Below are 27,239 nucleotides of genomic sequence, written 5' to 3' on the forward strand. Positions count from 1 at the left end.
AACAAAAATCATGTTTCACCTTTGGATGTAGCTAGCTTAACCGTAGTTCTGCTAATTAGCCAATGATGCACTATACAAGTTTATTTGCTATAGAAAATAATAGATATTTTTTAAGACTACTGTGAGTAACTGCTTGTATATTAAATAGTTTATAATTCTGTGTTCATTAACTTATATTTTTGATTGCAGAAGTTTACAGAAAACAAAAGTGTTGAAGATTTGTGATGGTTCAGACAGTAATACATGTGAGTAAATGATGACACACTAATGCTGTTATTACACTATTCTGAAGATGTGGATTTTATTCTCTTTGCTTATTAGACTCAATCTCGTGAAGTTTTATGAACATTGCACAGACAAACACACACCTACTTGATTTTTTTTTTTAATTAGTAGTACAGGAAATGTTTTAATTAAAGCATTACAGAATCCTATAGTAAACGCTACACTAAACACCAATTTGCAGAATCAGTTGATAAAGTAAGTGTAAAAGAGGCAAATCACTGAACTTAAAACTTAACTGAACTTAAAAAGATAGGTACAGTATGTCACTTTCTGGAGATAAAAAGTCACCAGCATAATTCGATGAAAACAGAAAGTTAAAACTATACTTCGGAACATTCTCCATGGTGATAGATGAGTATATGCTATATAGTGGAAGATTATAGCCAAAGAAACAACATTAATAGCCATGGAAACAAGCAGGAGCAGGACAAATAAGAGTGAGCTTTGCGGAGATGCAAGCCCAATCACAGTGTACCAGAAGAACAACAATCACTACTACCCGACTACTAAATCAAGTACCCAATTTTCAATACAAATTTTCACCTTCCTTTTGCTAATGCTAATGCAAAGAGGCTATACTGACAACTCATCATCACATTTATTCTCACGCAGGTTAAAAGATCCTTCCTCCGACCTGGTGAAGAACCCCCCCCCCAAGCCCTGGGTGCAGATGGTACGACCCTGCCGGGATCCCCCTACCCCTCACCCCCCTCTCGCTCCCGGCTCTAGTCACATGGCACCCCCTCTCCTCCTCCCTCCCTCCCTCTCCCCCACAGCAGCTCTGAATGAATGGAATAAAGGCTGGCTCATTCAGAAGAGCGAGGGACAGATTCCAGGAGAAGAGCTCAGCGACGCATTCCACCTTACTCTAGTTAGTATATTCAGCATTGAACCAGGACTAAGACTAGACTGGGGTTTGGACCGGCTCTAGACCAGGACTAAACCGGTGGACCAAAGTTGCTGCAGTAAGTTTGACAAATCTTCCCACAACTTTTTCTAGTAACTTTTGGAATTGCACCAACAACCCAGAGTATCCAGGCGTGATTTATTGCATGCTCTTGAAGTGGTCCAAGCTCTATACAAGTTTGAAGTGGCTCATCTCTGTCCTTTTACCAAACCAGAGCCAAATTGTGGTCAAGATGAGGCTGCTGCTGCCGTTGGTTCTCCTGGTTTTGGAAGTTAAAGCCCAAGAAAGAGGTTAGTAACTTTATCAAATCACAACAAGCAAAACACATACATAGATAGACATAATTTGAAATCAAGTTATAGATCAGATTTCCACTACTTAATACTTTTAATAGCTTTAATATCTGGATGATAATGTGTTTTGGTAGTGAGTGGGTTAGGCTAGTTTACTTTGCAACAAAAACAAGTGCTATTTCTAGTATCCCTAGTATCTGTGCTGTCCAATCAGAAGCTAGGACCCAGACTAGCATGTTCACATGGCATCTCACAATGGTGGACAATGTGGAGCTAGCAGATTAGCTATGTTACTTTATTTACCTTATTCAGAAGACATATTAAGTCAGGTGTTAAATTTTAAGTGTAATAAATGTGCTATGCCTTTAATTAGTATTTTGATTAGTATTTTCTACTAATTGGTCAATAGTGTAGTAGTATAGTTTTTCCAATCTGCAAAGTTTCTTTTCTTCAATTTTTGGTATATTTATTTGAAAAACTACAAATTGTGCACATTTCTGACCCAAGAATTGTAAAAATGTAGTTGAAGTAGACAGAATGCAGACTTAAGAAAAATGTTTAGTATATGTTGTTAGTTAATTTCAGGAAAAGGATGTAGTTGGAGAAAAATGGTACCTTTAATAGCATTACTATTGATATATTAGAGGTTTAACCAAAAGAAAGACTTAAAAAAATGCTTTAACTTAATAAATAATCTGTATGTGTGGTGTCAGAAAACTATTCCAAGAAGAATATGTTTTGTTCCAAAGGTTACTCAAATAAATGTATTTAATTACTACCTACCTAAGGACCTTGAGTAAGTATGGTTTTTGATGTGTGTCAGAAATCCCTCAAGAATTTGACTCAAACTTTATCAAATGTATCAATCATTTTTTATTGTCATATTAGTGTCAAAACAGGGTTGTGTTTCAAAATTTTATTGATAATTGTCAGTGATCAGCTTGGATCTTTAATGGAGATGTCCACAGCCACTGGTCTGTCAACAAAAGTGTGTCGTTTACAGCAGAGTTTAGAATTTGGAAATAATAAATTAAATGTGTTAAATTTCACAGATTTTTTATATCATGAAATTTACATTGAAAGTAATTGTATTTTTGTATTGTATAACAAAAATAAAACAACATTTCTGCCCTATGTCAAAACGCTAATTAGGATAGAAACAAATCAGTGTACTCCCTCATTCATCCAGAAAATAATTAGGACAGTGAATTGCTGCCAATAGTTACGATGGCTTTTTATTAGTGCAGAAATAGAGTTACAAAACATAACCCAAAATGTCAAGTTGTGCTATAGAAATTAAGAATTGAATTCAAATGTAAGTTAATTTTGATAACTTGACTGAAATTCACTTTACACTTTCTCAACTGTCATTCTGAAACTACATTCCCAGCCTAAAATTCCTTCCGTTGACATCACAGGACACACAGGGAGAAGTAACACACTATTGCTAATTCACTGAAACATCTGTCTCCTTTAGCAGTTTAGCTTCACAACACTTAGCCACATACGTGTTATTAGAATACACACATACATTTACATTTTAACGTTATAATAACACAATTCATTAACATAAAACTAATTTTTCTAGTTTAATTCAAATTTTGTAGTGAATTTTCAGATTATTTTTATAGCCCAGGTGTGTTTGCTGATAATGAAAGTGCCAGACAAGACTCTGTTAAGTTCATTTACGGCTATGCTAACTTTGCCTAGCCATTGATTAGCTTTACGTTAACTGCCTCTGAAGTATAGTTTACTGCTTATGTAATAAAGGTCTTCGCTGTAGATACAACATCAAGCTTTTATTTTGAAGGGTCATTTTCAAACTCTTTAAATAGCTACTAGAAAATTGTAATTTTATTTTATTTTTTTCAAAATTTTGGGTTGAGACCTCAGACAACTGCAAATATTTAAAAATAAGTTATATCGTGTATTTAACTTGCTCTAATCAATCAAAGAAAAAAAGTCGCAGATTATTAAAGTAGTTAAAGAATTTTAATTCACTTTAAATGAGAGTAAACTGAGATTACCATTTGCAAGATTGGCCAAAATTATACCTAGACCTGTCAAAAATAAAGTCAACATTAGTCAAAATAAAAATTTATATAAAATCCAATAGGAGTCTACTTAAATCTAGTAAAAATCTACTTAAATCTAAAAAAATATATACAACAAAAACTTCTTAATTCTAGCAAAAAATATCACAAAATTTATTTAAATTGAGTCAAAATGCACTCTTATGTAGGTAACTATAGTCAGCGTAACTCTAATTTAGTAAAATAATCTATTGAAACCATAAAAATGACACAAATATAGTAAAAATATACTCAAATTCAGAAATACAAATATTAAGTGAAGCAAACTCAAACTGTTTAACATTGTCATTTCCAATACATCATGACAGATTGCTTATACTTTCCCCCTTGTGACTTTTCTGACAACACTTCTTAAGCTCGATGATTTACACAGCTTGAACTTTGACCCCCACTCAAGTCCAAAAACTTCATCCAATTAGGCCCAATACACTCCTGACCACTTTGTGCTCGCAGGGGGGCAGAGAGGTGCCGACAGTCCTGGTGCATTGTGGGAACTGTTTGTTGTGATAAGCCTCACGCCCTTCCTCAAGATAATGGCCACCCCTCGCCCCCTTTCATTAGCCCCACTGTCCTTTCCAGAATCCTCCTGTGACCCCCACACACACCCAAAGAAAGTCCAGTACCCCCTAGGCAGTACAGTCGGGTGGAGGGGGGCAACAAAAGGCACCGGAGTTGTAGACCACACAAAGTCTTCTTCACGCGTTCATGGCACAGCTGAGCATACACGGGGACACAGGGGACACAAGAGGGGCCCTCAGCTTTACAGACTCGCAGTAGGAAAAGAAAGTGGGGGGAGGCCCCCCATGGCTTGTTTTGGCCCCAAGACTCTTTACACAGATGGACAGTGACTTTGAACTCTACATCTGTCTAGTCATAAACTTTAGCTGACTACAGTGTAACAGTGTTTTTGGTTATTAATCAGTTGGCCTCTTTTTTGTCTGCAAATTATAAGATGGAGGTAAAGTCTGTGTAATCCCTCAGTTGTAAACAATATAGCTACAGATGTTGAATAATTCTATTTAATAGCATGGCACCGATAACATTGTCTTCAAACAAACTACCTACCACCTGGGGGCAGTCATTTACATATTAATTATATATTGCTCATTTATGCCAGATGTCCCTATACTCCCACATGTTCTAAATCACTGTAATTACCTCTTAGGTCTTCTTCCTTCCTGTTCTCCTTCCTGACCTCTCACCTCTGACCTCTGACCCGTAGGCCTGTTCCCCGCCATCCTGAACCTGGCGTCCAACGCGGAAATCAGCGCCAACGCAACCTGTGGAGACCCCCAGCCCGAGGTCTACTGTAAACTGGTGGAGCACGTACCGGGGAGGAGGATCAAGAACCCTCACTGCCCAAGATGTGACAGCCGATCAGCATCACATAAAGGTAACATTAGCAAAGGGAGGGCTAGCTGAACTCCTGCATTGTGCTATCTTAAACCTGTCATGAGTTGGACCAGTGGCCAGACAATTGGCACTGCAATAAAAAAGTCCTCTGCAGCTCAGAAAGCAGTTTTCCCATAAAGCGCAATGTAAGCACAAACTGCTGGTGTTCGGCTGGCAGGGACCTACAGCTTTCAAAAAAGTCAGATTTTGTGGAGATTTTTGCTCATTTTCAGATCACTTTTTCTCTGTTCAAAAGTCACTTAGAGAGGTGGCCATGTTCAAGCCCTGGACATGTAGTTAGACACAAACTGACCATGTGTTTCTTTGATTGTTTAATCCGCCTGTCAATCGTGTCCCTTTAGAAATCATGTAGACAGTATATGGTTCAAGACCCGGACGTCTTTGTAAAGTATTGTAAAAGCGTGTAGTCTTGCCATTTTTTGCATCTTCATGGATAGTAACAGAATTGGTGCATTCCTAATATACAACACTTACATATTGTACTTTTTATGTATTCACTCAAAATTGAGGCCTATACACTTCGCATATTGGAGTTTGTCTTGATGCTAGACCTGCCTGGGGACAGAATGGTGCCTGTCATTCTGCTCCCTTGGTCCTTCATTACAAGAAAGAAAAGACTCATTTGCTAAAAAGTAGAGCACTAATCTCGGCCATCTTGCCCTCAGGCTCAAACTCACTGTGGAATGTAGTTAGTAGAGATAAATCGACCAGTTAATCCAATGACCCACTACCCCCAGTCTATACTGCTACAAAGCCACCAGTCACTTTAATGGTCCACTATGTAACATTTCTGGTAGTGCATGCCACCTGCTCGTCTCTTTGGATATATTACTGCTTTGCCAAGAATATTCCACAGTACGTCATTAAACTTAATTATCTCCCTGATGACTCCATCAGGCCAAATTACAGGTCAGATCTGTAGAGAGGCGACCCCGCTCACAGTGAGAACACAGGTTTTTCAGGGTATTTTTGAACAGTTAAAATGTGCATGTTAAAGTAAATGCTAAGTAGATGTTTAATGCCATACTATGAACCATTCCAAGCAAAGCAATAACAACTTTGTGGAGACAAGCAGTTGTTGTATACCCTTGATCAGAAAAGTTAAACAGTGTTACTTTCTAAAGTCCGATTCTAAAAAGTTCTGTAGTCTAAAAAGTTTTCCCTTATTTTTTTCTCAGCATTGGATTAATTACAACCAAATCGAAAAAAACAGTTTGAATGGACACAATTAGCAAATCTCACTGGACTTCAGAACCATAATATCCTTCACAAACAACAAAACCTCCTTTTTAATTCTGCATAAAAACTGCTAACCCTGTAGTTTAGATCTGTGCAAACACGTTCTGAAATGTCATTCTTGTATTAGTTTGTCAGTTTATATTTCAGTCCTTTCATCAATTCTTCTGGGCATGTTTAAAATATGAACTTTGATCAGAATCCTATTATTAAAACATAAAACTCAAATCTAAACACAGTGCTTGTCAGAAAACTCACAATTAGATATTTTTCCCAAATTGTTCAGACTTATTTAGGATTACAGACAGGTCAGCCTTAATCCATGTACTGAGCAGCCCTCTGATTAGCTGTGCATGTAACAGTCCCAAGAGAATTTCCCACGTGCCCCTGCTGTGAGCTCTAGTGTCCACACAAAGGTTACTATGCGCACAGACAGTCCACACATACACACACTCCACACACACACACTCACACCCCCACACACCCCCACACACACACCCCCACACACACACCCCACACACACACACACACTCCAAACATACACACACTTTAAAGGGTCCCTACAAAGTCTGCCACTTCCTCCACACTCCTGAACATCCCCATTGTCTTTGTCAAGGATGTGAGTTTAACTGACTTCATGTTGGATAGATGGATAAATGGATGGTCACATTAAAAGGGATAGATGAATAAATAGATTGATAGACAGATATATAGGTGACAGATGTAAATAATATGCAATAAAATGCTACCAAAAGAACTTTGTAACTTCCAAATTAGGGTATAAAGTGATATTTATGCACTTTTGTTGTTATTTCACATTTGTCTGATGCTTAAACCTTAACAAATACATTTAAAGACATGATTTAACAGATTTATTTGACATAATATTGTCTGAATATCATGTTACTCGAGATTCATATTTGTCAATACGGCTCACCTCTGATAGGTAGATGTACTGTATATATGTATAAATAGAGAGAGATAGATCAGGATAGATATATGTAGGCCTGTCACGATAAACACTATATTGACTTATTCAATCCATGATAGCTAGAATACTAATTTTTGGGGGGTAATATTCATCATGAGTACTTTTTCTTTGCTCTAGTGGGGGAAATTCTGCCATTTTTTTGTACTTTTCTGAAGATTTGAGCTGTAGAATGTTGAATAAATAACTTCTATGACTCATTAAGTGTTGCATTTATTTCTTACAGCCCATATTCATTAACAAAACTCTACATATAGAATATTTTTATGGGGGAAACTTGCTTCAGGGTTTTCGTGTCAATTGTATAATGGTTTTTAATATTGTTGTTTATCATCTATATTATCTTCAACAGTTTGTTATCGTGAGAGGCCTAGGTATATGTATATGGAGGGATAGATGCACAGATTTGCCTGATGGTAATGTTGTATTAACATGTCGGACATGTGTTGTCTCTGGTCAGAGCGCCACCCCATCACCAACGCCATCGACGGGACCAACCAGTGGTGGCAGAGTCCTAGTATCAAGAACGGGAGGCAGTTCCACTGGGTCACCATCACTCTGGACCTCAAACAGGTCAGTACATGTCACAGACCAAACACTACCAGCATTACAAAACAGTGAAGAGATTTGAAATAGCTTTTATTTAGAAAGGGGCGATATTTCGGTTCTAATACAGGTATTGGTGATATCGATGTCGCTATTTAAAAACATGGAAAACAGAGCTAGTTCATTGTAAACAGTTTGTAGTGGTCCAAAGTTATTCCTCACTTACCTTATGCATTCTGAGCATCCTAATTATTCATCCCATTAGGTTTATAAGTGCTTTTCACAACTTAAGAGACCAGAGTTTTGCTGTGATGGTAAAGCTAACAACAACTATCATGCCAACGCACACTTCCTAATCTTTGGGCAATAAAATGTTTTATAATTTGATACAGACAGCATGCAGTAGCCTCATTTTGACCTCAAGAACTGCTTATGCCTTTATAGCTCTCAAAAATTGGTTTTGAATTGTATGCCCCATTATGAGTTTTGCACTTAGAGTGATCCATGCATGTTTGAGTAATCTTTATAATTTTTTTTAATGGTTTTAAAATTTCCAGATTATAACATAATGATCCACAGGCATCATAGATTCTCACTATACATCAGATAAATGCATATAATGTCTTAAACTAGCTGGGTAAATACATTTAAAACTAACTTAAACTTTTTGGATGTAGTTCTTCTGTCTAAATCAATAAAATCTGATGATTATTTCCAGGATGAGTTTCCACATGAACTTACCTAACACCTGAACCCCAGCTGCATCAGTACACAGCAGTGAGTGTGTCGCCCCAGGTCCTGTTTAGTCACTGTCTCGTTGTGCAGCCCATTCAAATCTAACATGAATGCTCCGGGCGCTGTCTGTCTGAGAGAGGGGGAACATGTGGCCTTGAGCTCTGCAGTAGCTGGAAGTGCAGACAAAACACACAAGCAAATATTTGATAGTTAACAAGTTTTATCTAAGCTACTGTCACCCATTTCATGTCACTCCATTTATTGTACTTCTGTACCATATATTCACTATCTCTCCTTGGAATCATTAAAGAAGGAGTATTACGCAAAATAGTTTTTTGTTTTTTTTTAGCTTTCTACCATTTTATAATGTTGTTTTTCTCAAAAACATGCCTGAAGAAGTTTTAGATGCCATCCATGCATGTTTGAGTCATGTAGCGATCTCTCTCGAACCCTCCTTACAGTTAAGACAATGTACAGTGCTCAGCTCACAAGCTCATCTGATCCATGCTCCCATACAGCAGTTCTCCATATAAAACATAATACAAAACTGTACACTACAACTTCACAAACCGGGTGCAATGTGCAATACCTTGTTGTTTTTTGGTGAATATAGAAAAAATAAATAAATATAATAAAAAATAATAATAAAAAAATATATTCCTGACTTCTCTTTAGATATAATTTCTATAAATATTTAACCTTTTGTTTTTCTTAATTTTCAGATTTTTCAGGTGGCTTACATCATCATTAAAGCAGCCAACTCTCCGCGACCAGGTCTGTCTCAACACCAGTCTTATAAAATCTTTAATCCTCACCTTTAGCACTCTGTTAGCTAATAAAAGCCTCTGTTGACGTGTAGGTAACTGGATCCTGGAGCGCTCTTTGGACGGCGTTAGCTTTGAGCCGTGGCAATACTACGCCATCAGTGACAGCGAGTGTCTGTCGCGGTACAACATCACGCCTCGCCTGGGACCGCCCACCTACAAGAGCGACACGGAGGTCATCTGTACGTCCTACTACAGCCGCCTCAACCCGCTGGAGCACGGAGAGGTGGGGGCAGAGGACACGTGTTTATGAATAATCCCTGTTAATAGTACTACAATGCATACTACTGTTTACTGTTTTAAGTGCCAGCCAAAAGTAGTTGTTGATTGAAAATATAGCTATCATTATCATCAATCAGTGATAAGTTAAGAAAATAAAAAGGAATGGATTGTGGTACCAATATGGCCTTGCACTAGTACTTTTTTTCTAATTAGTTAATTGATAATCAAAACCAATCCATTATTGATTTAATTCTTGTATCAAAAATCCAATACTAATCGATACTGAAACTAGTATTGAAACTATATTCTTATTTGAGCAGGTATCAATATCAAAAAGTCACATTCACAGGATAGAAATTAACCTTTCCTGAATAGCTTTATGATGAGAATTTGAAGTGATTATAGAAAAAAAACCCACAAACTATATTCCCATCTATCATTACAGGTCATTGTATCTAAGTACTCTAAACCCAAACCTATCCTGTTGTGTCTCTGTCTATCTCCAGATCCACACGTCTCTCATTAATGGCCGCCCCGGGGCAGACGACCTGACCTCCGCCCTCCTGGACTTCACTTCGGCGCGCTACATAAGACTGAGACTGCAGCGAATCAGAACACTCAACGCCGACCTCATGACCCTGAGCACGCACGATCCCCGCGACATCGACCCCATCGTCACCAGGAGGGTAAGGACCTAGGACACACCCAGGATTCTCAATATACAGTTAACTGTAACTGTGCTTTCAACTGGGCTTAAAGGACCTATATTACACTATTTTCTGATCTATGTTATAATATTGTTTCATACCCGAAGTTGTGTTTTGTTTGATTCACACATGTTTAACGCACAAATCCTGAATATTTAGGCTGCGTTCCCTCAAACAGAAAACACTCCACCTTGTGATGTCATGTGGTAATACAGGTAGCTGTTAACTTGAAAACTACTCCTTCATGACATCACAAGGTGGAACAGAGCATTTTGAGCTATGGAGATGTAGACAGACAAATAATAAAGGGTTACTCAGACATGTGTGAATGAGGAGGTAACAACATTGTAACAACAACATTATAACATCTGATCTGATCTCTACATAAGTCTTTAACTACATATTTTGTCTGCTAGTATTTCTACTCCATCAAAGACATTTCAATTGGTGGCATGTGTATCTGCTACGGTCATGCTCAGAGCTGCCCCCTGGACGCAGTCACCCAGGTAAATACACACTCAAATACTACTACTATTACTACTACTGCTGCACTTTCTGTTGATTGTAACATATGTCTGCTTTGGTGCTGTGTCAGAAACTTCACTGCGTCTGTGAACACAACACGTGTGGAGAGAACTGCAATGAGTGTTGTCCCGGGTACCACCAGCTGCCATGGCAACCGGGCACTATCACCGATGGCAACACCTGCGAGAGTAAGCATAAACATTTACAAAAATGATAAAATTAAGTTTTGCCAAAAATCTTGACATTAAAAATGTAATGTCACATCAAAGTTACATTATAATTTTAGATTTTTTTGTGGTTTGTAAGAAGTTTGAAGTGACATTAGTTAGTTTAACTCAGTGAACAAGCTGTAGAACAGACCTGGAATAATGAAAATATTCACTTCTATAAATCCTGTTGGCAGCATGAGTTTAGCATTGTCATACCAACCAGAAGGTCGTTGGTTCAAACCTGGCCTGAGCTTTATATCTTTGGGCAGAACCTACGCTTACTCTATTTATTACCCATTCATTTCATACTGCCTTGTCTTTAACATACCTCATGTGATCTGTGTTGGTAGAGTGTAACTGCCACAATAAGGCGGAGGACTGCTTCTATAATCAGACTGTATCAGACCTGCGCCTGAGTCTGAACACGGCGGGACTGCGGCAGGGGGGCGGAGTCTGCATCAACTGTCAACACAACACCGCCGGGGTTAACTGCGAGACGTGTGCCGACAGGTTCTACAGACCTCAGGGGGTAAGAAGAGTCGGTACTGGAACTTAGGCTAGCATTGGTTTAGTTAGTGATCAGTTAAACTTCAATATCATATTACAGTATATTGTTCTTCCACCTAAAATGAAAAAGTTTTGTGACTTCAAATATTCCAGAGGTTGGATTTATTAATGAACCTCTCAGTTTAACATAATTCTACTTAAGCAATATTGATTTTGTCCTCCATTTTGGCCAAGGGGTTGTAGCTGAATGTTTCTCCTCATTTTCTCCTCATTTCATCCATACTGATGTGATGAATAACGCTTACAGGCCCCCCAAAGTGTCTTTCTGTTACAAAGTTGTTCGAATGATAACTCATTTGTGTCAAAATGGCAAAATAAAACCAAATCTTGCAATTTTCAGCGTAATTGTTCAATGACAGATTTTATATTATAGTTGTACCTGTTTTCCAGGTGTCCCCGTACTCAGACTCTCCCTGTGTCCCATGTGACTGTGACCTCAGAGGATCCCTCTCTTCAGTGTGTGTCAGGGACGACTCCACTCCCGGTCAGTTCAGTTACCATGTTAAATATTCATTTGTTTAACACAATTCACGCTTGACTGGGGTTAGTTATGCATCTGGTTCAGTCTTGGTTTAGACCTGGTTTAATCCCACTTTATTTTTGGTTTAGTTAGGGTTAGATCTGGTTTAGTTGTAATTTACACCTATTTTAACCCTGGTATAGAATTGGTTTAGTCTTGAGTTAGACCTGTTTTAGTCCTGGTTTGGACCTGGTTTAATTCTATTATATTCTTGGTTTGTTTAGTTCTGGGGTATCTGGGTTACCTTACCTGGGTTAGACCTGGTTTAGTCCTTGTTTGGTTCAATAGGGGTCAACTGGGTTCAATTACATTTCCGTTCTATTCTCTTGGGTTAGACCTGATTTAGTCCTGATTCTGCTCTATTTTCTTGGGTAAAACCTGATTTAATCTTGGTTCAGATGTATTGTTTTGACCTGTTTTAGTCCTGGTTCTGATATTTTTGCATCTTGGGTTAGACCTGGTTTAGTCCTGCTTCTGCCTTACTTTCCTTTTAGGTTAGACCTGGTTTAATCTGCTGCTTGGTCTGGTTTAGTCCTGGTTCAGACCTCATATTGGCTATAATACCTTGCTGTTGTGTACCTCCAGGCTCGTCTCCAGGCCAGTGCCCATGCAGAGAGGGCTTCTCTGGGAGCAGGTGTGAGCGCTGTGCCTTTGGATACAGAGACTTCCCTCTGTGCTCCAAGTGTGAATGTAACCTGGCAGGAAGCACCAACACCGACCCCTGTGAGGAGTGTGTTTGCAAAGTAAATGCTCAATACTACTACTACAAACTACTACACTGGGCTATAGGGTTATGTATTTAATTCATAGTTCAGTAGATAAACCAGGCCTGCACAATATGATAAAAGGAAACTGTGGATTATGTTATATTTTCTATTACATTATGTTTAGTTAACTTGAATCTCACTTTTAACTTTAGAAAATCTGTAAATTTCAGTCAGATGGACAACCTCATTCACATTACCTTTTTTTTTTCTTCTTCAGAAAAATGTGATGGGGTTCAACTGTGACCTGTGTAAACCAGGATTCTACAACCTCCAGCCAGAAAACCCCCACGGCTGCACCGACTGCTTCTGCTTTGGGGTGTCCGATGTCTGCGAGAGCTCCCCCTGGTCCACCAATCAGGTAAGGCACCCTTTTTAGTCGACCAGGACATGCAGTCTACTAATTTTACAACCTTCAAACTGCAAAGTGAGTTAACCTTCACAAAAACACCAATAAATGCCGCTGCATATTTTTGGGATCGATAAAAATGGTTTATAATACAATGAAGACAGCATTTGACTTTTTTGTTTTACAATATATGTTAGTTAAATATTGATTATAGGTCAGGTGGCAGTTTGTGAAGAAAAGTTGAAAAAAACAAGTTGAAAAATACAGGAAGTAGCGTTGACTTCTGAAAAAAAAAAAAGCCTCTGTCTGTGTCATCAATTCACAAAATTTCATCCAAAGTGACAATCCAATCCAAGAGACAATTTATGTGCAAAATCAAGGCTTTGTTGCATATTTTTAAAATCATAGCTCTTGTATAAATACGTTTTGGTCCTTGTTTACAGTATGATTGGTGGGTAACAGTTATGGAATTACCCACACATCTGTTGCCCGTATCCAATCAGGAAGTAAAAAAAAAACATAACTGTCTCCAAAATAGTCGAAAAAAATGTTACATATTGCGCCTTTAACTTAAATTCTTAATCATATGTTTTCTTTAGGTGACTTTCTCCAACGCCTGGCTTCAACCTGCGGACCAGCTCCACCCCCTCACCGTAGACCACGACAACAACTTCCTCCTGCCAGTCAACCGCTCCCGAGGCCACGCCCACCAGTACGAGATGTCATGGGACGCCCCTAGTGATTTCTTGGCTAATAAGGTCAGTGCTAACATTTTTAACATTTAAGAGAGTAAAAAAATGTAACTGAGAGTGAACTTGAATCGGTTATCTCCACACAGCTGACTTCCTTCAGAGGGACACTAAACTACACACTTTTGTACGACGTCCCATTGGATAATTTGGACCGCTCTCTTCCCGCCCACTCTGATGTCATCATACAGGTAGTCCAGCTTGAATTTGATTATGTAGTATATGTGTATGTCAAACTCAAGGGCTGAATCAGGTTTTCCAGAATAAATGAGTCCTAAAAGCTCAAATTTGAAAATGGTCACTTGTGCCCCTTTAGCACTTTTCAAGCTATTTTTCCGTAAAATTGAGTGCCAGTTGTACATGATTATACTCACTAAAATACACAATTTATTATTTCATTTGTGATTTGATTTGTGATATGTTTAAAAAGTAGGATTCTGAGTACACATTGTAAACAACTCCAGGAGACTGAAATATGAACTGATATACTATCGAACAATCCACCCTCTGATTGTATTCGGAAGCAGATAATGAAATTGTTTTGTGTTTTCCAGGGAAATGGCCGCTCCCTACGACTGTCCCGCCCTCACCTAGTCTCCCTGTCCCCTCTGTCGGAGCGGGCCGTCTCCATGGTGATAGGCCCTCATCAGTTTGTGGATGACATTCGAGGTGATCATGTGGCCCGCGACGAGCTGCTGACCGTGCTGAGTCATGTCACCACCCTGAGGGTCCGGGTACTGCTCAACTCCTCCGCCACTGGGCCCATTCGGTAAATACTACTACTTTACCAACACCACTACTTCTACTACTTTTGTTACTACAACTACTAATACTCTGCTTCTACTGCTCCTTTACTATATCTGTTTAAAGCTCCTCAAGCACATACCTGGAGTTGTGTTTTGTTTCATTCACACATATTTAAGTAACCCTTTATTATTAGTCTGTCTATATCTCCAAAGCTCAAAATTCTCTATTCCACCTTGTGATGTCATGAAGCATCACAAGTTGGAACAGTGCATTGCTTCCTGAATTACCACATAACATCGCAAATATCTGAATGAAACAAAACACAACTCCAGGTATGTTTTTGATGAGGAAACAACATTATAGCAGATCAGAAAATAGTGTGATATGGCCCCATTAAGGAGTTGTCTGCAATAAAGTACAAATTACTATTAAATATTTCTTCATTTGTCTGTACTTTCTAACCATCCATTCACTTCTTACTTCTAGCCTGGGTTTGGTGTCTCTGGACGTGGCTGACCCGGTGTCCGTCTCCGGGGACAAGGCAGTTGCTGTGGAGACGTGTGAATGTCCATACGGCTACAGCGGCACGTCCTGTGAGGTTGGTAGCTGTTAGATACTTCAAATCATGACAATAAAAGATAATGAGACCATTTCCATATAGTTTTAATGTTTATTTTATCTATTTTTTGCTTATAGTCGTGTCTGCCAGGTTTCTACCGCGTTGGAGGAGTCTTATTTGGAGGGAACTGTCTCCAATGTGAATGTAATGATCACTCCTCTGTCTGCGATTACCACGGGTTGTGCCTGGTAAGTCCATGCTTAAAAAAAACATGGTGATTTAAAGTGTAAGCCGTTAATGTTGACTTTTAATGCTGGTCCTGCTTCCGCCAGTCCTGTTCCCACAACACCACAGGGCCCCATTGCGAGCATTGTTTGCCCGGTTTCTATGGTGATGCCACCGAGGGGACGGAGCAGGACTGTAAGAAATGCCCATGTCCTTTGACCGCGGCATCCAATAGGTTTGTTCCTGCATATAGTTTTCAGTGATTCAAATATCTATTCTGAATACATAATCTTTTAATATGCATATTGCAGGTTAGAACACTCATTTCACTTAAACAAAGTTAACTTTATATTTAAGATATGACTAAAAATCTTGCCCAGTTTGTTTTTATTTTTTTGGTGAAGTTTATAATTTTACGTCCTGGTTGGACACAGCCAGCTGATATGACATACATAGAGGTAACTTAGCAACCATAATGTTAACAAGTGGCAAAACTACACAAATTACTCAATAGTTATGATTAGACTAATAAAAATAAATGACAACACATTTATTTTGTTACATGAGGGTTTAAACTGAAAGAAAAATATGTTTTTTGTAAATTGCTCTGCATTTTGGATGGAATTTTCAGTGGTGATAACATAGGTAGATGTATTCTGTTAAAGAACTCACCGTTACTTGTTGCATTTTTGTACGTTTTGTTTCTATTTGCTTTTCACAAACTGCCACTTAACCGATGTAAAACAATGATAAATATTTACTGCATGTACTACCCCACCAAACCAAGTACTAATTAGGAAAAACATGAAAGCCCATAATATGCTCTTTAACTTCTAATGGGACAAAAGTGCTGTCCATTGCTTAAAAATAAAGTGTAATGTATATATAAAATGTGATTCTGCTGCCTTGTGTTGCAGTTTCAGCCCAACCTGCCTTCTCCAGTCTAATGGAAAAGTGACATGTGATCGCTGTCAGAAGGGCTACACTGGCAACAACTGCGAGAGGTGTGTCTACAGTCTTTACATTATATTCAATAGCAGATACATATAACATCTGTATGAGAAGCCATGAGGTTACATTCACTTCATGTCATTCCAAAGAGCTCATAGTGTAAACCTAGTAGAGGCCTTTTAACTGTCATATTTGAATGATGTTTGACCTGGTTTATGGTTAATATTCTATAATAATAATAATAATTCTATAATAACTGACCTGTTACTATAAAAACAAAAACTGATATAAAGTTCACTGACTTCTCTCAGTGAACAGATTATTTTAAAACTTCACTATATTTTCAAGTGGTGGCAGTACTTAATCACAACAGTGGGATTGGTGTCACTTCACTTGAATACAAATGGCGTAACAAAAAATATAGCAAAGTTTTTATATTTTCTGTAATGGCAAATTGCCCAAAGAATTTTATATTGCCTGGAATGTTCCACTGTATGGCATTAAACCTACCTAAACGTATATAATTGAATAAATGAAAAATGTATACGTTTAATACTATACTGTGGAACATTTCAAGCAAAGCAATAACCTTTTTCGTAAGATAAGCAAGTGGCAGACCCTCCACCGAACTTCTTTCTTTCTCCAGATGTGCCAACGGTTTCTACGGCAACCCACAGGTGCTGGGCGGGTCCTGCTTGCTGTGTGAGTGTAATGGCAACGTAAACTGGGAGGAGGCGGGGCACTGCGATCATGTGACCGGGGAGTGTCTGCTGTGCACCCAGAACACCGCGGGACGCCACTGTGAGCGCTGTCGAGACGGTTACTATGGCGATGCCGTGCACGCCAAAAACTGCACAGGTGGGGGGCAAATTAGAGCCAGTTAGATGTAAATAATGCTTCACACTTTTTAACTACTGGTAATAAATCTTCCTAAAGGTGAACTATACATTTCTGGGGGGGGGGGGGGGGGGGGGTCTGTCACCTGCTTGTCTCCATGGAGATGTTATTGCTTTTCTTGGAATGTTACACAGTGTGTAATTTATCTGTCTTGTTATCTTGCATTTATCCAGTTACAGGTGTTATTGCTAAAAACACTGAAAAACTTGCCAGTGGGTTACCTCTCCACAGAACTGACTTGTAACTTGGCCTGGTGGCATGCCATACTGTGGAATATTACAGGCAAAACAATAAAGACTCCATGGAGACAAGCAGAAAGTAATACAGGCAGAAAATCCCTTTAAATACAGGCAGAAAATAAATAAAATATAATAAAAGACATTTAAAGTGTAAAATGTAAGACCCTATTCAAAATTTAAATTAATTAAAGACTACCCAATTGTTTTAGTTGTAGATTACATACTTCAGTTTATGCAGTTATTTTGATATTTGATATTTTAGCATTAGCGTTAGCATCGAGTGATTTCTCTTTCTAAACGCAGTGTCCTCCAGTGAAGTATTTATTTTATTTGTGTAGTGTTGTCACATCTTATCAGTGACATCCACTCGCAGCTCCCTGTCCACTGCCTGATCTTTAAATATTTATTTATTTATTTCATAGTAGCGTGACACTGTAGAAAGCTCATAGAGAAACAACTGAACAGGTGACGCTTAACAGTGAGGTTACCAAGTGGTGCACAGAGCCTCTTCTCAACCATGGACATGTTTATGTTTCCATTTCTTCTTCAATGTTACAAAGGTTTTGTCTACAGTTGGAAAAAGAGCAGTTATCATTAGTTTAGTCTCTTCAAGGTGAAGGTTGGGTACGTTGAAACTTTTGTCCTTGTGTGAGCCTGTTCCTCCTTGTGTCAGTCTGTTTTGTTTTTTTTCTTTTTAATCCTGACACACTTGAAGAATAGCATTTACATTTACTTTATAATAATCAACAGACAATACAGACTTTGAATCTGTGAAATATCCCAAGCAAAGCGATAACAACCAGGAGACAAGCAAGTGGCATATGGAAGACCAAAAATGACATATTTAGAAATAAATAAATACAAGAATAAATGTTGGACTGTATTGTATAAAAAAAAAACATGAATACAAATATAAATATATAATAAATATGTAAATAAACAAATGCATTTACACATTAATACATACATTCTGGCGAGCTAAAATATGCTTGATTTTACATAAATGTTTGAATTTTCTACATTTTTAATTGTTATATGTATATTTATTTGTCAATTATTGATCTATATACAAATAATAATAATGATTTAGTCTTTTTACATTTACTTATTTACACATTTATATTTTTATTAACCTTTTTAAAAATACATTCCAACATTTATTGCATTTATTTCCAATCATGTAGTTTTTGCTTCGCCATAGTACCCCCCAAAAAGTTACATAGCGAAAGCAATTTGTGCAGACAGTAGCTGAGCAAGACTAACTGAGATTCAGATCTGCCATAGTAATTCAGGACCCTTCATTTATTCTATCCAAAATTTCTACTACAAATTCTCACTGTTAAGACTATAAATCTTGACACACCAGGATAATATCCGTTGTAAGTTTTCAAAATATTCAAAACCTCAAAGTTGTTATAGCTGCTTTTATCAGCGTTGGTTTAGTCTGCCTCAGGGTGCTGTTTAGTCTGTGGAGCTGGAGGCCATGGTTCCATCGGAGCACAAGGCAGGAATGTAGATTTGTCTAATCCACATCACGCCTGACCTTTGACCCCATTGTTCCCCCGGTCACATGACTCTATTCAGGCACTGACCAGTAGAAACAGGGCTTTGTGCGTCTGGGGCCACGGGGGATTACAGCGACTCGACCTCAAAGTCCCCAAAAGGCACTTACATGGGGGACACTTTACTTCCTGGTGTCATAAAGTCTATTTTTAAAGGCAAGGTGTATAGAGTTTAAAAACACATTGCAGCACTTCCTGTATTACCACATGACATCACAAGGTGGATCAGAGTGTTTTCTGTTTGTCACAAGAACTGCAGGGCTTGTGTGTTAAATCATGTGTGAATGAAACACAACTTCAGGTATGTTTTTGATGAGGAAACAGCATTATAACATAGATCACAAAATAGAGTAACTTAACCTTACATTAGGGCTGCATGATTTTGACACACAAGCACGCACCAAACAGAAAATGTGTGTCGTTACTGTACTCGGCACCAAAACAGATGTGCGGGCACAGATCACCCTTTATGATCAGTGCACAGGGTGAAGCCGACATGCCACAACAGCACAGAGCGGGTAAAGGTGCATTTGTGGCTTTGGTTTCGCACAGACAGATGTGTTCTGGATGCGCTCTTTAGATGTGCACTTTGGTATCTAGACACATTGGCACAACGTCTAAAATTAAGGCCTTATTAAGCTTATTATTTTCTATGCCTACAAGTCAAAGGAGTAAGAGTGCCATGCAGCCTTTCCTGTCATTAAATATAAGTAAAATGACAAGCGCTTTACTCTTCGGCTGCACTTTGCTACAGATCATACAGGACTTGCTTAAAGTGACTCGCCCGTTATTCAGTGCATTGGATATGAGCTTAATATGTTCACGTTAAAATGTGAAACTGAAGTCATTATAACCCTAATAATTATGTTTAACCAAAAAGAATGTTCTCGTTTTAACTTAATACTTTCTCGTAATAATGAAGAGCCTGTAAACATTTTTAATCCACGTTTGTGTTTTATGTTTCCATACAATTGTGATTAGATTTGATGTCTTCTGTTTAGAGTGCACATTGTAAACAACTCCAAGAGCATTAATTACATTACTTAGAAGCTTAGATTATACCCAGTAACAGTACATTAAATCTTCATATCAGTAAAGTATATTTTTAAACTCTAGACAAGTTCATGTAATATAATTAGTGTTCTTTCTCCGTTTCAGGATGTGGTTGTGATCTATTCGGAGCCGTGTCCCCTGTGTGCGATGTGTCGAGCGGTCGCTGTGATTGTAAGGCCAATGTGGAGGGCCGGGCCTGTGATCGCTGCATGGTAAACTTAGACATACACAAATGTTAATAATCCAAAGGGAAATTATAGCACCACCTAATAATTACACCTTAATTAGCCTTAATAAAACAGCAACAAAGACTTAATTCATATTAGTTAGAAATAGTTTATTAATTCCATCCACCTTCACTAGAATCATTTGGATAATTTGAGACCTGGAATTGCCAGTTGAACAAAAGGTAAAAGGTAGCTTTTAACTTGAAAACTACCGCGTCATGACATCACAAGGTGAAACAGAGCACTTTGAGCCTTGGAGATGTAGACAGACTAATAATAAAGTGAAACAAAACACAACTCCAGATGTGTTTTGATGATTTAACTACCTATCCTGAATCATTCTTAATAAACTAATTAAAATGTAGTTACAGAGAGTTACCAAAATTACCTTTACTCAAAAATACAATCTAAACAATTCAAAGACTTTCCAATTCTAAATAAAAATTGCATAAAATATTTGTAAAATAAGTGAAGATGCTAGTGGCAGTGGTTCAAAACATACTCAAAATGGTTTGAAATATAAGTAAAAAACAAATTTAACTTTCACAGGACTTAAATTTAGAACTGTGAATTTTGTTAGCATGTTTTTGCTAATAGTTTTCCTGCTAATTACCCATTGTACTATTGCCAGCAGAGAATGACAGGCAACAAATCCAAGTGTTATCTGCTAAATGAAAGTGAAGCTGCACAGAAATACAATACATGGTATGGTATTTTTGTATTTTTGTCCCTATTTTTCAGTCTGGGTTCTATGGTGTAGAAAGTGGACAAGGCTGTGTGCCATGCAGCTGCAGCCCTTCAGGCGCTGTGTCGGAATCATGTGACTCTGAGGGGCGGTGCCAGTGTGTCGAGGGCGTGGCTGGAGACAAGTGTGACCAGTGTGCACGAGGCTACTACAACTACCAGGATGGACGGTGTACAGGTACAGAGATACTAGAATTTTGTTTTGGATAAGGTTTTTTGGTTTGGTTTTAATAAAGACTGCAATTTTTCCTCCAAAACAAAATATCCTGTCTCATTCTGCATAAAAAATTACTAACCCTGTAGTTTAGATCTTTATAAACATGTTCTGAAATATGTTTCTTGTATTTGTTTGTCAGCTTATATGTTAGTCTTGTGTTGTGTCTCAGTTTTGTGTTTAAAATGTGAACAGAATCCTATTACTAAAATAAAAATTGCAAATCTAATCACAATGCTTATACTATCCATTATATTTGTTACTGCTTGACGTTTGATGTTTTTACATGAATCTGACTGTCCATTTTGATATCCCAGAATGCAACTGTGCCCACACTGGAGGCAACTGTAATGCTGAGACTGGAGAGTGCATTTGCCCTCCACACGCACAAGGGGCGAAGTGTGAGGAGTGCAAGCCTGACCACTGGGGCCATGACCCTGTGACTGGCTGCCAGGTAAGACATTTATATACATACACCTCCACTTTCAAATAAACTACATTTTTACAAAAACTCATTCTGTACCCGATTTCAAACCATGAGTCAGGAACATGTTGTAGTTTGAACTTATAGTTCGCCCACTTAGTCCCTTCTGCTGCTGTGCACCATGATGTAGAAACAACTATTTGGGATAGTTTCAGACAGTTGTTCTCACATAGTTCTCAAATCACTGGCTTCTGTTTTTGTTAATTTTGAAAACACACCATGAGCAGCAGGTTTCCCATGATTTTTAGTTACAATCTGTCTGACTGGATGATAAATAGAGACCTAGCTTCTGTTAGTTATTACCAGAGTAAATGCTATGTACATTTTATATTCTCATGTTTTCTTATAAGCTGGTTGTACCATATAATGCATGATGTAAAGAGCATTTACCTTGACAAGAATAAATCAAAATCAGGTGCAGGTCCAGTGTTTCTAATTTCTATATTTTTCCTGTAGCCGTGTAGTTGCAGTTCTTCTGGCAGTTTCATCTCTCAGTGTGACCTCAGCAGTGGACAGTGCAGGTGCAGAGAGGGTTTTGGGGGCAGCTCATGTGATCGCTGTGCCCCTGGTTACTATGGTTACCCTGAGTGCGCCCCCTGTGGGTGTGACCCAGCCGGCACGGAGGAGGAGTTCTGTAACGGGACCACAGGCGTCTGTGACTGCCTACAGAATGGAGAGTGTGTCTGCAAGGTGAACAAGAACTCTGGATTCAAGATTTAGGGGTTTGATTTAGAAATTTGGATGAAAATGTGAAAAATATTGTGATTTTGTTTTAGTCTGGGGTGTCGGGGCGCCGCTGTGAGGAGTGTGTGTCTGGGCGGTTTGCTCTCTCTGCTCTGAACCCTGAAGGATGCTCTCAGTGTTACTGCTCCGGACTGAGCCAGGACTGTGAGGAGCAGGGAGGATTCACCACTGCTGAGGTACTCAACACCTACACCTGGCCTGTTACATAAAACCATAAAGTTAACAATGTAACTATGGTTCTATGAATCCTGGAGGATTTTGGTAAGGATGAAACATAATCTTAATGTTTAGAGGTAAAAGAATCCTGTATTTTTTGAAGGTTTTGAAGTTTTGACTTCTTACATATAAGAAGTATGTTTTGTTATTTTTGTGTGTTTTGTTAAAATTGGTTTAAAACTTAAAGGCCCTCTGCACAATTTGTATTTGAGCAAATGTTGTTTTGCCCCAGTACAGATACAGTATATTGTATAAGCAGCTATAATTGATGTCTGCATCTAATTATAAAATGTTTTATTGCCCAATAATCAGTAAGTACATGTTTTCATGCTATTTGTTGTTAACTTTACCATGATGGGAAAACTCTGGTCTCAGGAAGCTGTGAAAAGTTCTTCTAAACTTATTACAGTGAATAATTAGGATGCTCGAGTGCATAAGGTAAGTGAAGAATAACTTTAGAGCACTGCAAACAGTTTAAATGGAATAAGTTCTGTTTTTCACATTTTTAGACAGTAAAAATCAAGTACAGCGCCTTTAATAGGTATTTAAATAAAAAACAATCAAAACTAATGATTTACAAATGATTCTAAATGTATTCATATATTTCCTCTACTATCTTCCAGCTCTCCATGGCCTCCCCCTCAGTGCTGCCGGTGGTGTCTCAGTCTAACCTGAAGGGCGTGGTCTCCGGGGTGTTTGTACAAGATGGAGATGTTCTTCTGGACATGAGACACTTGGAGACTTCAGGCCTGTTTGGACCCCTCTATTGGAAACTGCCACACCTCTTCACTGGCAACAAGGTACATGGCTACTGCATGACTACTATATATTTGTTGTACTCCTTATTTGAGCAGACCAAACAAAAATAACACATATATTTCCATCAGTTTATATAGCGCTTTTCCATCTTCAAGGCCCTCAAAACGCTTTACAAAAAGGAACAACTCAGCCATTCACACACGTTCATACAACAGTGTACACGGACACTGAGGGCGAGGTGGGTTAAGTGTCTTGCCCAAGGGCACAGCGACAGCATTCAGTGGATCAGAGTCAGTGGATCTGACCGCTCTACCAGTGACATTTGTCGAGGGCGGGATTCGAACTGCCAACATTCGGATCAGTGGACAACACTCTGAGCTACCCAAGTCCCAAGTCATATTTTTGTGAACTAGAAGAACTAAATAGAAAGTCACCATCAGGATTAAAATTACGTACATTTTCATTGATATTTTTATTGAACTGAATAATAAAAAACTAAAAACAACACATAAATGAATAAAAGAAATGAGTGGAGATTAAATCCAAGTTCTACTTTTCCATTGGAGCCTCAAACCAAACTCTTTAACTCTTGCTTAGTTTTTAAATGACTTTTTAACTTATTTTTTTCTTTGTATTATGTTACACTTAGAAGAAAACACAAAGTTAAACAAGGCAAGATTCATTTTCTAAACATATTTGACAGGAGCCCCAAGTCAGACCATAAACAAACTCAATGTCCAAGAACTTGTCTGTCTTAAAAAATAAAAGTAAAAGTTTAACAATTGTTTTATCTAATTCCAGTTACTGTCCTATGGAGGAACGCTTTCTTACTCTGCTGTGTTCTACGCGGAGGACGGACAGGGCTTGACCAATCAGGAGCCTCAGGTGCTGATGAGAGGCGGGACTTTGAGGAAACTGGTCATTTATACCGATATGCCCGCACCTAGTAATGGAGTGAGAACGAGACATGACATCAGGCTTACAGAGGTACTTCCAAACCCATCCATGTAGTATGAAGTAATATAAATATAAATGTACATAGTTATAGTTTTTGGTGTTTTTTAGCATCGCTGGCGTTACTTTAACTCGGTCAGTGAAAAGGCGGTGACCCGATCCAACTTCATGATGGTGCTGAGCAATATTCAGTACGTCATCATCAAAGCATCTTATGGAAGCCGACTACAGCAGAGCAGGTATATATAAAAAACACATCCTATACTGAAAATATGTTAAACAATACTAACTTGGCTATATGTAGGATCTCTAATATCACCATGGAGACCGCAGTCGAGGAGGAGGCACAGATCACAGGGGGCGTGGCCAGACAAATTGAGTTGTGTGATTGTCCATGGGGCTACTCGGGTCTGTCCTGTCAGGTAAAAAAAACTTTATAATTTTACTTCCTGATCAGACAGGGATACCAGATATGACATTCCTTAACCGTTACCTAGCAACTATGATGGTAACAAGGGCCAAAACTTGTCTAGCTTACACAATAGTTATGATTAGACAAAAAAAATAAATCATAACACCTTCATATTGTTAAATAAATGTTTAAAATGCCTTCCTTGTGTATAAGTTGTCCCTACATTTTGGATGGAATTTTCTGTGTTGAAAACATACATAGACATAGGTACTTCCTGTATTTTTGTACTTTTCTTCTCAACTTTTTTTCCTCAAACTGTCACTTGTAAAACCAATGTAAAACTATGCCAAATATTTTCGACAGGTACTATCCCATCATGTCATAATTACAAAAACACAGTACACAAAATATGTTCTAAAATGTGTTTGTGTTCAGGAATGTGCTCCAGGTTTTTTCCGACAGCCCGTCTCGGAACTCTCTCCTCGGAACCAGCGGAATTTATTTGTGCGACCCTGTGTTCCCTGTCGCTGCAACAACCACAGTGAGATGTGCGACCAGGAGACGGGAGCCTGCCAGGTACAAACTAGTCATTCAAACTTATCATTCACTCTTTTTTTATAATACATTTCCACTTTGGTTTAAAGGTGCATTATGTAACTTTTCTGGGTAAAGTAGTGCTAGTCTCCGTGAAGATTTTATTATTTTACCTAGAATAGCGTCTCTCAAACTTTTCACACCAAGTACCACCCAAGAAAAGATGTGGTTTTCTGAGTACCACCAGATCTAAACCAGGTCTATAACAGGACTATTTCAGGTCTAATCTAGGGCTAAAACTGGACTCCATCTAGGCAAGAAATTATCAAAAAAGAGGATAAAATGAACTCTAAATTAGGCAAACCCACAAACTGAAGAGCTCCAAGTACCACCTGTAGGAGCATAGTTTGAGAAACACTGGCCTAGAATGTTCCACAGTAACTCATTAAATGTCTCCAATTCCATGTAGAGAAGCAGGCGCACCACTATTCCTACAGTATTTTTCAAGGTATTTTGGAGCAGTTAAAACATTGGATAGAATAAATGCTACATAGATGTGTTTGTTTTGTGTTGTGCCATAGTGTGTAATATTCCACACAAAGCAAAAACATCTCCATGGAGACAAGAAGGTGGCTTAAAGTCCACCAGAAAAGTTAAATAGTGTACCCTCCCTAGATGGTTTTGCTGTAACTGCAGTCTAACACACAAATTATATAGTTATTCAAAATGTGTTTACTGCATATAAATATTTTTACTTAATGTCTGTATTTTGTCTTCTCTGTCTTAGGATTGTGATCACCACACGTCCGGCCATAACTGCGAGATGTGTGCATCGGGTTACTATGGAAACGTGCGCGGCTCCGTGTCGGACTGTTCCCTGTGCAGCTGTCCCCTCCGAGGGAACAGCTTCAGCCCCACATGTGAGGTCACCGCGGCAACCATCGGATACGTCTGCACCAACTGTAGCTCCGGATATGAGGGGCAGCACTGCGAGAGGTGAGGGAGCTGTCTATCATCTGGACTCACTGCAACTACGACCTGAAAAATACACTGAATCAAATGTTTTAATAGTTTTAAGGGAAATGGTTCAGTATCTCCAAAAATACAATTTAAAAACTGATTCTTAATTCACAACAAACAAATTTAATACATTTTTAGACTACAGGCACTATAGTCTATATTGGGTTTCAGATGACAACATTCTATAGGGCGATAATATTTAATACAGATGGGGACAGCTAAAACAAATAAAGATTTCTGTTGTGATATAGTAAGTTTTAGGCTGTAGTCACTGATGCAAATGATCAGGTTCAACATTTGAGAACTTATGTATTGGATATTTCATGGTAAAGTACAATGTTATCAGTAGGAAAATCTGGCTCTTGCTCCCCATCTGGGACATCATCACATTTATTTGTTTTAATAAAGCAGCTCTTCAAAGACTTTCGCTTGTGGAAAACTCTGCTGTAAGGATTTTAACAGGAACCCCAAAACAGCCCACATCATCCCGGTTTTATCATCTCCTACTGGTTACCAGTAAAATATGTAGAATCGATTTAAAATATTTTTTTGAGTGCTGCACGAACAGGCCCCCCCAGTACATTACTGTCTTGCTCTGCCCTTACTCCTTTGGCCGCTCTCTCTGGTCCTCCAGCCAGAGCCTTCTCATGGTCTCAAAAACTCGGTTTAACCTGTACTTCCAGGCTTTAACTCCCAGACTGTGGAACACTCTGCTCCTAGCCCACCGTGAGGCCCATTCATTGAACTCTTTTAAGAAGCAGCTGAA

At 38.5% G+C, this 27,239-nt stretch overlaps 1 protein-coding gene across 1 annotated transcript in view; it reads left to right on the forward strand.

Annotated features, from left to right (window-relative positions):
* Positions 1–1,413: 1,413 nt before the first annotated feature.
* The window catches only part of lama1 (laminin, alpha 1), a 40,665-nt gene continuing 14,839 nt past the window's right edge, over positions 1,414–27,239 (forward strand). The window contains exons 1-31 of the mRNA XM_055227744.1: positions 1,414–1,482; positions 4,801–4,971; positions 7,676–7,788; positions 9,219–9,270; positions 9,356–9,546; positions 10,049–10,228; positions 10,666–10,755; positions 10,845–10,962; positions 11,334–11,512; positions 11,941–12,034; positions 12,656–12,813; positions 13,055–13,195; positions 13,783–13,941; positions 14,022–14,123; positions 14,487–14,701; positions 15,166–15,277; positions 15,376–15,486; positions 15,571–15,698; positions 16,381–16,467; positions 17,061–17,272; positions 20,271–20,377; positions 21,134–21,314; positions 21,668–21,804; positions 22,291–22,524; positions 22,611–22,754; positions 23,418–23,594; positions 24,355–24,540; positions 24,619–24,746; positions 24,812–24,929; positions 25,355–25,495; positions 26,241–26,449. Coding sequence (XP_055083719.1) covers positions 1,425–1,482; positions 4,801–4,971; positions 7,676–7,788; positions 9,219–9,270; positions 9,356–9,546; positions 10,049–10,228; positions 10,666–10,755; positions 10,845–10,962; positions 11,334–11,512; positions 11,941–12,034; positions 12,656–12,813; positions 13,055–13,195; positions 13,783–13,941; positions 14,022–14,123; positions 14,487–14,701; positions 15,166–15,277; positions 15,376–15,486; positions 15,571–15,698; positions 16,381–16,467; positions 17,061–17,272; positions 20,271–20,377; positions 21,134–21,314; positions 21,668–21,804; positions 22,291–22,524; positions 22,611–22,754; positions 23,418–23,594; positions 24,355–24,540; positions 24,619–24,746; positions 24,812–24,929; positions 25,355–25,495; positions 26,241–26,449 — 4,433 coding nt within the window. The 5' untranslated portion in view covers positions 1,414–1,424. The remainder of the gene's footprint in view (positions 1,483–4,800; positions 4,972–7,675; positions 7,789–9,218; positions 9,271–9,355; positions 9,547–10,048; positions 10,229–10,665; positions 10,756–10,844; positions 10,963–11,333; positions 11,513–11,940; positions 12,035–12,655; positions 12,814–13,054; positions 13,196–13,782; positions 13,942–14,021; positions 14,124–14,486; positions 14,702–15,165; positions 15,278–15,375; positions 15,487–15,570; positions 15,699–16,380; positions 16,468–17,060; positions 17,273–20,270; positions 20,378–21,133; positions 21,315–21,667; positions 21,805–22,290; positions 22,525–22,610; positions 22,755–23,417; positions 23,595–24,354; positions 24,541–24,618; positions 24,747–24,811; positions 24,930–25,354; positions 25,496–26,240; positions 26,450–27,239) is intronic.

This window comes from Periophthalmus magnuspinnatus, chromosome 2 (assembly GCF_009829125.3).
Source record: "Periophthalmus magnuspinnatus isolate fPerMag1 chromosome 2, fPerMag1.2.pri, whole genome shotgun sequence".
NCBI lineage: Eukaryota > Metazoa > Chordata > Actinopteri > Gobiiformes > Gobiidae > Periophthalmus > Periophthalmus magnuspinnatus.